This window comes from Physcomitrium patens, chromosome 1 (assembly GCF_059467195.1).
Source record: "Physcomitrium patens ecotype Gransden chromosome 1, ASM5946719v1, whole genome shotgun sequence".
Lineage (NCBI taxonomy): Eukaryota > Viridiplantae > Streptophyta > Bryopsida > Funariales > Funariaceae > Physcomitrium > Physcomitrium patens.
In genome coordinates, this window is record NC_143410.1 from 20,621,886 (window position 1) to 20,632,868 (window position 10,983).

At 38.1% G+C, this 10,983-nt stretch overlaps 1 protein-coding gene across 4 annotated transcripts; it reads left to right on the plus strand.

The window, feature by feature from the left end:
- The first annotated feature begins 3,789 nt into the window (after positions 1-3,789).
- On the plus strand, positions 3,790-9,710 carry LOC112286426 (protease Do-like 7). Of its 4 annotated transcripts, none has more exons than XM_024528319.3 (3): positions 3,790-4,208; positions 5,891-9,025; positions 9,140-9,710. In XM_024528319.3, exons 2-3 carry the CDS (start codon positions 6,019-6,021, stop codon positions 9,235-9,237), a joined length of 3,105 nt encoding a protein of 1,034 aa, XP_024384087.1. In that variant the 5' UTR covers positions 3,790-4,208; positions 5,891-6,018; the 3' UTR covers positions 9,238-9,710. The 4 variants fall into 4 exon arrangements, with proteins under 4 accessions (XP_024384087.1, XP_024384070.1, XP_090109114.1 ...); XM_090252988.1 differs by having other exon boundaries at positions 3,928-4,208; positions 5,876-9,025; XM_024528302.3 differs by having other exon boundaries at positions 5,891-9,710.
- The last annotated feature ends 1,273 nt before the right edge of the window (positions 9,711-10,983 follow it).

Genomic DNA, 10,983 nt, shown 5'->3' on the forward strand with positions numbered 1-10,983 from the left:
TTCACCAAAATGGCACATTTTGTACTATGTAAAAAATCTACTTTAGGTGAAGAAACAGCTAAGCTTTTTATTGACAATATCTATCACTATCATGCATTGCCGAAAGATAGTATATTGAATAAAGGGACTCAATTTGTATCAAGATTTTGAAGAACCATATTCAAAATTCTAAAAGTGAATATAAAGCTCTCTTTGGCTTTTCATCGTCAAATTGATGGGCAAACAAAATAGGTGAATTAAGTTTTATAGTAGTATTTGAGGTGTACCATCAACTATCATCAAGATGATTGAACAACTTTTTTGCCATTGGCAGAGTTGCATACAATAATTTGGTACAATTTTTTCTCAATTAACACCTTTCTTTGCCAATTATGGTTATAATCCTCAACTTGATACTTTTAACTTTTCAAAAGTTGATAATCTTATGGAAAAAGATTTAGTAAATCATTTATTAGAGCTACATGCAACAATAAAGACATAATTAAAGGAAGCTCAAGAACAACAAAAGACCAACAAAGATGCCTATTGCAAGGAGTAATCATAATTCAATGTACGTAATAAGGTATGATTACTTTGTCGCAACATCAAGACTACTCGTCCTTGTGATAAGTTGGACTATTGTAGGTTGAGACCTTTTCCTATTTGTGAACAAATGAATGTCGTTTCTTATTGATTATATCTATTAGAGTCTATGAAGATCCATCTTGTATTTCACATATTCTTCTTTAAGTTGTATAAGATAGTGAATATCTTGAGAAGAAGACAAATGCTACCTCTTCATATAGAAGTGGATAATAATCAAGAGTTTGAGGTGGAAGAAGTCTTAGATTTAAGGCAAAATCAAAATAGGTTGGAATATCTTATTCATTGACATGGATATAATATCAACAAATGCACATAGGAGCTAGCAGAGAATCTTGCAAATGCAACAAAGAAGGTTGAGGCCTTTCATTGATAACATCCATCAAAACCAAGATGAAGAATTGTAAAGATCCATGAAAGATGATGACCGCTCCTTATGAACTTCATACCTAAAAAAGAGGGTAATGTCACGGACATATACATATACCTCAATAGTTACTTATATGATTAGATAGAAGTAAGTAAATATAGAATAATTTCATAAAGTCTTTTAAAGAAGCTTCTTAGAAGCTCTATAGACTTGATTTTGACTTTAGATGTATTTGTAGGATAGAAACTTGGCCAACAAGTTAATCACGTATTGATAGCTTATGAAAGAAGTTAACTTTGTATAATAGATTGTGGAACAAGTTAACTCTATGTAGTAGCTTGTGGAACAAGCTAACTATGTGGTGCATATATAGATAATCTGGCTTGTAAGTTAAGAAATATAGCTAACAAAGTCAACACGTTTTGGAGATCCTATAGGACATTGCCATATAACTCCTAGTTAAGAGTATATATGGAAGCAAGAGTGAAGCCTTCTTCACTCTTTTCAATTTCTTTCTAGTCTTTAGGCTTATTTCACGATTTTTTAATCTTCTTGTTTTTAGCAATAGCCATTCTAGTTTAATATTACACTACTTTTTGAGTGACTTTTTAGTTTTTTTCAATAATAAAAGAGTGTGTTGAGGATTTTCTTTCTTTGAGATTCATATCCTTGACAAAGAGACTTCTGATATTTGGTAATTTTATTAGAAGTAAGAACAACTCTTGATACTGTTTCAAATGTTTTATTTGAAGAAAGTTATGAAGGCTTCAACAACAACCAAATAACAAGGTGGTCTTCTTTCTTTGATATTGAACATTATTAATAGCTAAGAAGACCGATCAACCATCTTTGAAGAGAACAAAGATCAAAATATGTGGCAAAATAATTTGCTTCATCTTAGATTTTTTCAATATATGAAGACTGCTCCTCATAGAACTTATTCCTAAAAAGATGGATAATGTCATGGACATACATATTTACTCTAATATTTACCTATATGATTAATTAAAAATAAATAAGAGTAGATTTATTTTGTAATATTTTTTAGAAAAGGTTCCTAAAAGCTTCATAGATGCTACTTTGACTTTACATGTATTTGTAATTAATTAGTAGGTTAGAAACTTAGTCAAGAAGTTAACCACGTGTTGATAGCTTGCGAAACAAGCTAGCTATATGACATACATATATAAAACTTGCCTTGCAAGATAAGATATGTATCTTGTAAAGTCAACACATTTTAGAGCTCTTAGTTAAGAGTATATATGAGGCAAGAATAAAGCCTTCTTCACTCTTAACAATGCCTTTCTAGTCTTCTTGTCTTTGGCAATAGTCATTCTAATATAATACCATATCAACTTTAAGTGACTTTCTAGTTCTTTTGAATGACTTAAGAGTGTATTGAAGATTTCTTTCTTGAAGATTCATATCCTTGACAGTGAAACCATAACAATCTTTCCATTGTCTTATGATTCTAACCATATAGATAATATCTTGTTTGCAATTTGTCCTTTTAGTCATGATGAAACAAACTTCATAAAAAATCTTTGCTTATTCTTATTAGAAAATACCTTTGTTAGTATATCTACTACCTTGTTTATTACTTCTAAATTACAATCAAGTTGTACAAACATAATTTTAGTTAATAAAGGAATGTAGTCATCTAATTCTATTCTTTTAAAATCAAAATTTATTTTTAATTATTTTATGAAATAAATATATGTATATATGTATATATTAAATATAATTTTTATATTTTAATTATAATAAAAGAAATTACCTTATCTATCTTATATATTATGTATTCACCCATTTCTTCTTGTATATATTTTAGATGGACTTTAAACCTAGAGGTCCATTTTAAAAGGCCATGGTTGGAAAGCATTAATGAGATCTCCCACTTATTGAAGAAAAGCCTTCTTTTAGAAGTCTTGGCCTTTGAATATAGTATAAAATGAGATATTGCAATAAAGTTGTGTAAATCATTATTTTATTATACGTTTAAATATATCAATTCATAGCTTTATTCTAACAATTATAAAAAGTATAAAAATATAAATTATTTATTTTTTAATATTCAATACAACACTAACTTTTCAATTTTTTTAAGAACCATCTCTTAAGATGAATTTTGTAGAAATTCTAAAGGACAAAAATATTCATATTATTTAAATACATTCACCTTGTCTTTTCTTCTTAAGGTCTTTGGACTTGTAATTCTAAGTGTAAAGCCAACTCAAGAACGCTTCTTAATTTTAACCAATCAAAACATTTAAAATTTGGAACCTTTCACCTTTTCTCCTAAGAATAAAATGCTCTTAAGTCAAAATTCCACCACAACTTATACAAAGAATACAATCAAATGTTGAAGACATGCACAATGATGTAGATGCAAACATCATGAATGTTAGTTTTCAACACAAGCATTCAAATCTACAAAAAAATCATCTTTTCTTTTGGATAAGTCAGAAACACATAGAAACTATTTTAACATATATACAAAAAGTAGAAAAAATTAATTAATTAATACAACATTCACAACTTACAAAACAACGACTGGTTTTTGTGCAAACATGCCACACAAAACCCAGTGGTAGATATGGTAGATTCATCTCTGTACCATTGGTGCGTGAAATCTAATCCCTCTCCATGTTGTCGGTACAAAGGAATTCTTCATGACAAGCTTCATGCTCAAGCTTCAAGCCCCAACCCTGATACTCAAGCTTCGGGGCTATAGAACAAAGATAGAGTGAGAATAATACAAAAAAATCCTCCGCCAATCCGAAAAGGTACCGGAAAGAAACTTTGAATGTGGTGGGAAGTGGGCAGAATTGGTGGTATTTCTGCTTCATTCTTTTCGTTGTCTTCTTCCTTTGAGAGTGTCATCGTCATCGTTGAAAGGGTCGTGAGATCGTCGGAACCATTATTTTAATTAGGTTTAATTGGGTGGGTGTTTCTGTCGGACCCTTCTCCTTTACTTATTTGTGAGGTTTTGGTGTTTCTGTCGGCGCTTACTTTCGTTTCGGCGTTGCAAATAAGCGTGTGTGGACGCGACGCGAGGTGGGGGGCGATGCGAATCGACGCCGAGTTTGATCAGTGCAACGTGACGCTGGAGCCCGGAACGCGGGCCACGGAGCTCGATCGAAGGCATCGACGGGATCGCAGGGCTTCTTCTGTCTGTTGCCGAGCTCGCCGAGCTTGTTTCCACTGACAATGCGACCTCGCTTGCGACCTTCCAGACATGAAGCTTGACCTGCAGGTGAGCCCGCTTGGTTCTCGGTAACTGGGCGTCAGTCCCTACATCGCTTTTTGCTTCTGGAATTGGGTCTGCGGATGAGTGATTTGGATTCTGTCGATTCAATGACCACCTCTGCCTTCTCTAGTCCTGCTGATTTTGGTACACTGTCCATGCGGACAACGGCTCCTGTCCATCCTGCGACGCCTACTGCCTAATTTTATGTCGGTCGGTGTGCTGGTGCCGGAGTAGCCTGCAATTTGGTGGTTGTCCGTTCGCTTGTAGTTTATCATTCACCCCTACAGCCTACAGAATTGATGTTATTCGAGATGGTGCACATTTGTTTCTTTATAAGCTTCCTCAGGTTTACTTGTTCTGGTGTCTAATTTCGTTCATGGAAGGGGATGTCCAAGTCTAAACACAGTAAATTTCTGACTTGAACTGATTTGAGTAGCGAAATGCACATTCGATTGTATGTCTCTTGAACCCTATAGAGTGCAATGCGTTGACGATCCCCTTTCAAGCCTCTAGATATTACATATAAGTCTAGTCTTTTGTCAAAGTGTTCTGAAGGTGGAAGAAGATTGTCAGGCTGGAAATTTAGCTGGGTTTGCGACCTAGAGCTGTTTCGAAATTCATCCTTTTGGTCAATCTTCTTAGTTGTCTTGGATTTAGATTTCTAGAGATGTAGGGATGATTTCACGCCGATTGTGAATGGTTTTCTATGGCTCCATCCAACACCTATACTCCGAAGGGCATCAATTAACTGCAGTTACATGGTGGTGCTGTTATTTTTAATACGATGTAGCCTCTTCCTGTCTATCGGACCCTATCATGTAACGTCGTGTAAATACGATTGGTATGGTTTGCCTCAAGAGGAAATTCTAATGTCCGACAGATTCCTCTGAAATGCGGTAAGATGAACAGTTAACTGATAGATGTGACTCTGGTAATACAATCTGCAGCTAGTTTCATCTTATCCGAGTCGGTGGACTGTAGGAGCTTAAAGGTTACATATATTTTTTTCTCGTTTGTGTTTAGATTGGACGAATTTTCACGTTTCTCATTTATGCTTGAAAAGGTGCCTGATTATCGAGTGTAAAAATGTCTTTATTGATGTAAACAGCAATAAACAGCATAATAACAGTCGTGTCCTTCATGATATCCAGGATGCGTCTTGCTGTTTGCAAAGAATTTTTCATAGATCAGGAAGGCATGGAAGAAAAGGAAATACAAATTCTCAGACATATCTTAGATCCTTCCTTATCAGAAAAGGCTTCACATTCTTGAGGTAGTTGGATCGTTCGTTGCAAGAGTTTGAAGAGGATGCTCGGTTAGAAATATGGACGTTTTTTTAATGTTTATTCTAGTCTCCTTAGCAGTGAGACAGGTCAGATTGGTGAAGGTGAGCACGAATGAGGCGTGTACATAGAGAGTTGAGTTTGTATATGGAAACCATGACCAGTCATAGTTTGTAAGAAAACAATCTCTCCTTTCTTTTTCAGTCTGGGTCGTGCTCTCTGTTCATAACGTGACACTTTGTGATTGACGTAGCTGTAAAGCAGTCCTGCTGAAATTTTCCTGTCAATGCGAAGAATTGGTGACTACAAGTGGGAACCTACTGCCAATTGTTGTGTATTCTTTCAGTTGTTAACACTGCTCTTGAGTAATACACTTATCTACTCGAATAGCTGCCTCGTTTTCAGGAATAAAGGGGCAAGCAGCAGTGGTGACACTACTCATGGTTATGTGTGCAAAGCAACAAAGAGGCTTGTGTTGGTAGACTATCCGGGGTCAGATTGCATGCTGTTGAAAAAAAAGAAAAGCAGACAAGATGGACTGTTCGCCGTCAATGAAGTCAGAGAGCGAGGATGATTTGAAGCTGGACCTCGCCATGGAGCTTGAGACACCAGTGGACAGCGCAGGCACCGCAGAGCTTTGGCGCAAGGCGCTCAAAAAGGTCGTCCCTGCGGTAGTCGTCCTCCGCATTACTACCACACGCACATTTGATACTGAAGTGGCGGGGGCTACCCACGCCACGGGTTTTGTGGTTGACAAGCAACGGGGCATTATCCTCACAAATCGCCATGTTGTGAAGCCTGGACCCGTAGTGGCCGAAGCCATGTTCGTTAACCGAGAGGAAATTTTAGTATATCCTCTTTACCGAGACCCGGTTCACGATTTTGGCTTTTTCTGGTACGATCCACGCACTATTCAGTTTCTCGACTATGAGGAAATCCCTCTTGCACCAGATGCGGCTGCGGTGGGGCTTGAAATTCGTGTTGTAGGCAATGATAGCGGAGAGAAAGTGTCAATACTCGCGGGGACACTCGCGAGACTTGACCGTGATGCGCCACATTACAAGAGTACTGGGTACAACGATTTCAACACGTTCTACATGCAGGCGGCGTCAGGAACAAAGCGTGGTTCCAGCGGCTCTCCTGTGATTGACATCTATGGTCAAGCTGTTGCACTCAACGCAGGAAGTAGATCTTCTAGTGCTTCTGCTTTTTTTCTTCCTCTAGAGCGAGTCGTGCGGGCTCTTCATCTGTTGCAAGAGCAAAAAGATATGTCTCTTAAGGGTTGGACGCCCGCTGTGATTTCCCGTGGAACCCTGCAGCTGACATTTTCCCACAAAGGATTTCATGAGATTCGCCGACTTGGCTTGAAGAGGGATACAGAGGAGATGGTTCGCAAGGCCTCGCCCTCCTCCGAAACTGGAATGCTTGTCGTGGATTCAGTGGTACCAGAAGGACCTGCACACAAGCAACTGGAGCCAGGGGATGTCCTTGTAAGTGCTGAAGGAGAAATATTGACTCAGTTTTTGAAGTATGAAACTTTACTGGATGATAATGTGGGGAAACTAATCACCCTGAAGCTGGATCGAGGCGGGACAACGATCAACGTGACGATTGAGGTTCAGGATTTGCACTCTATCACTCCCAATATGTTTCTGGAAGTGAGCGGCGGAGTACTCCACGCACTTTCCTACCAACAAGCCCGCAACTTGCACTTCGTTTGCGGTATTGTATACGTTGCAGAGCCTGGGTATATGCTATCTTGTGCAGGAGTGCCAAGGCATGCCATAATCAAAAAGATGGCAGGAGAGGAAATTGACAATCTTGATAAATTCATCTCGGTTTTCTTTAAACTCTCAAGAGGCGCGCGAGTTCCGCTAGAGTTTATTAGCCATTCTGACAGGCACCGAATCAAGTCAGTCCTGATCACAATTGATCGCCACGAGTGGTACGCACCCCCTCGGATTTACATCCGAAATGATGCCTTTGGGCTTTGGGATATTTATCCCGCAGCTTCCAAATCTGAGGTTGCGTTGATGGCTCTAAAAGCTGACCCAATGAAAGCGGAAGCTGATGCTGTCTCCGCTGTTAACGGAACTGTTAAGAAAGGAGATAATGGCGAAATTGCTGTCAAGGATGAATCTCAGGTTGAAGCTGTCAAAATGGGTCATAAATTTAAGAACGAAATCTTTTGTGATCTCCCTGATCCAACCATCAAGGGTACATTGGGCAGCACTTCTAGGCAAGAAAGTGGCAACGCTCCAGTAAATAGCTCATCAGTTGCAGAGTACGTCATTGAGCCCACTCTGGTTATGGTGGAGGTCCACATCCCGCCCTTAGCCATGCATGATGGTGTGCATTTGCATCATTTTTCCGGCACTGGCGTTATTGTGCACCACTCCAAAGATCTCGGGCTGGTGGCAGTGGACAAGAACACAGTGGTCATATCAGTCTCGGATGTCATGTTGAACTTCGCTGCCTTCCCCATGGAAATCCCTGCCGAAGTCGTCTTTTTGCATCCCGTGCACAATTATGCGTTAGTGGCCTACACTCCCATCGCTTTAGGTGAAGTGGGCATGGCTGCAGTACAGGCGGCTGTTCTCTCACCAGATCCTCCACTGCGAAGAGGAGATTTTGTTTACCTCGTTGGACTATCCAGAAGCTTGCAAGCTACGTCACGGAAGTCGACTGTAACAAACTCTACGACTGCTCTCCACGTGCCAGCAACCGATATTCCCAGGTATCGCGCTATGAACATGGAGGTCATTGAGCTAGACATTGACCTTGGCCACACGTTTTCGGGAGTCTTGGCTGATGAAGCTGGCAGAGTCCAAGCCCTTTGGGGTAACTTCTCCGCTCAGGCGAAATACGGAAATGGCACCCTTCAAGATTACAAAATTGTGCGAGGGATTCCAATCCGTGCAATATCCGAGGTCTTGGATGTCATCGTGAGTGGAACGTCTGGAGGTTCTTCCCTGCTCATTAACGGCGTGAAACGGTCCATGCCTCTGATACGTGTACTGGAGGCTGAGCTTTACCCCACTTTGTTGTCCAAGGCGCGAATCTTCGGCCTCAGCGACAAGTGGATGCAGACTTTGGTGGAGAGAGACAATATTCGAAGGCAGGTGCTGCGTGTGAAGGGATGCTTGGCAGGGTCACGAGCATTCGGTGTCCTCGAACAAGGGGACATGTTGTTGGCCATCAACGGGCAACCTGTGACCTGCTTCCGAGATGTTGAGATCTCCTGCGAAGCAACCAAGACAGGCGACTCTGACGCTCTTTCGCCTGGAACGTTAGATGTCACATTATTTCGACAAGGCCAGGAGATCAACGTAAAGGTGGGGATTGACGACCGCCATGGGCTTGGAACCACTAGAATGATAAACTGGGCTGGATGTATCTTGCAAGAGCCTCACTCCGCTGTTCGAGCGCTGGGATTCTTCCCTGAGGAGGGCCATGGAGTGTACGTGGCAGGGTATTGCCATGGCAGTCCTGCCCACAGATATCGCCTGCACGCACTCCGGTGGATTGTGGAGGTCAATGGTAAGCCCACTCCAACTCTCCAAGTCTTCGTTGACGTGACCCAGGAGTTAGAGCATGGAGCTTTCGTGCGTGTTAAGACCGTGAACTTGAACGGCAAGCCTCGCGTGTTGACAGTGAAGCAGGATCTTCACTATTGGCCCACATGGGAGCTTCGCTTGGATCCAGCCACGGCGTTGTGGAGCCGCCATAACATCAAGACCCACTCAAACTAGATGCGTCCGGCATTCCATTCAACGCTGACTTGCTCAACAACAAACCACCACCTGCTCTCATCAGATGCAGTTCCGAAACACCATGATGCTTTTGGGTCATGGAGGTGAGGTCGGAGCTTGTGGAACATTGATTGTTGAAGAAGCGTTGGCTGCGCATCCAGCTACTCGCCACTGCCTTGAATGCTGCAACCTTAAAGATCCACACCTTTGAAATCCTCTATCACATTGTTGCTGATTGTCTCAACATTCATCAATGCGGATGAGAAGAAGAATAAGAAGATGGACAGAATTTGACGTTTGCATTTGGAATGTTTTAGTGATAGATTAAAAATGTGGAAGGAAGTTCTTGAGAAACTGCTTAAATTTAACATTTCCTGATTAAAAAGGGTAGTTTTGTGAATTTCAGGAACAAGAAAAAAAATCATTATAAAAGAAAAATGAAATATTGAATAACTGTTCAGGTTTAAGAATAATTGGTTTTAATATAAATTGTCAAGGACTAAGATGTCCTGCTTACATAAACTTTTGAAAATCCATTAACAAATGAAAAAGGTTATCCTTTTGAGAATTTTAAGTCCACATGATTCTTGGAGGTATCAAAAGTTTTTCAAAATTTACACACTTGTTGTATCTTTTTATACTAGTTTTATGAAATATTTTTAATTCAAAACTTATTTTATGATAATATTTTATTAACATCCAATTTACATAACTTGTCTCTAATTGACCCATTAATTTCTATAGTATAACCTTACAAGTTGTTTTCCAATTTATATACTTTTGACATACCCAAACAATTAAAAGTTGCAATACTTAGATTCTACTTTCTTTTAGAATTATAAAAATATTAATATGATCTTTTTCTTCTATCACCAATTTGTTCTACAAACTATCTATATCTATTTTATTTCCAATATTTTTTTGAAAATATTAGATTTAACTTGATCAATACATCAACAAATTCTTTTTTATCTCTATGACATGTATTACTTTCTACAAAAGATTTATTTTTTAAGATTATATAAAATAACAACCATCCTACTTCTCTATACATTATTCTTTCTATTCTTTGTTTATTTCAAAACTTCAATAAGTTTTTTTGTATATCATGTACAAATCCTATAATTTAACTACCTACTTCAATATCAACTAGTATAATTTCAATGAAATTATCTACTCTTATTTATATTTTATAATAGAATAAATTTTTTTTGAACATTAATGTCTAGTTTCTCCATGTTAAAAGGTTGTATATATTAAGGATTGTAATAATATGCAATAATCTTATTTTTTATTTTTTTTTATTTTTCTAACTTATTTTTATTTCTAAATTATATTTTCAATATATCTATCACTATGTTTTGAGTTTAGTGTAGATGATATTTTTTTTCTTTTGCATTATATCATTTACCAATTTCTTAGCTTTTATATCCTTCTATTCATTTTAGAATTTTTATTTAAGGATTTGCTTTAAATCATATTAAAAATTACTTGCAAAAGTAAGATATATTATTCCTTTAAATTCCCTCTACATTGTAACTTCCACAACCTTTAAAAAAGATGTAAATACTATAGAATATATTCTATCACCTAAATATCCAAAATCTATATGTGCATAGAATAGAATATTTTTATTTAAAAACATTCTTGTTACTTCCATTTTACCTTCAATCAAATTTTTTTTTTAAAGACTATCTTTACATATTTTTGGCATTTGTCCAAGGTTGATTTGATAACTAAAAAAAA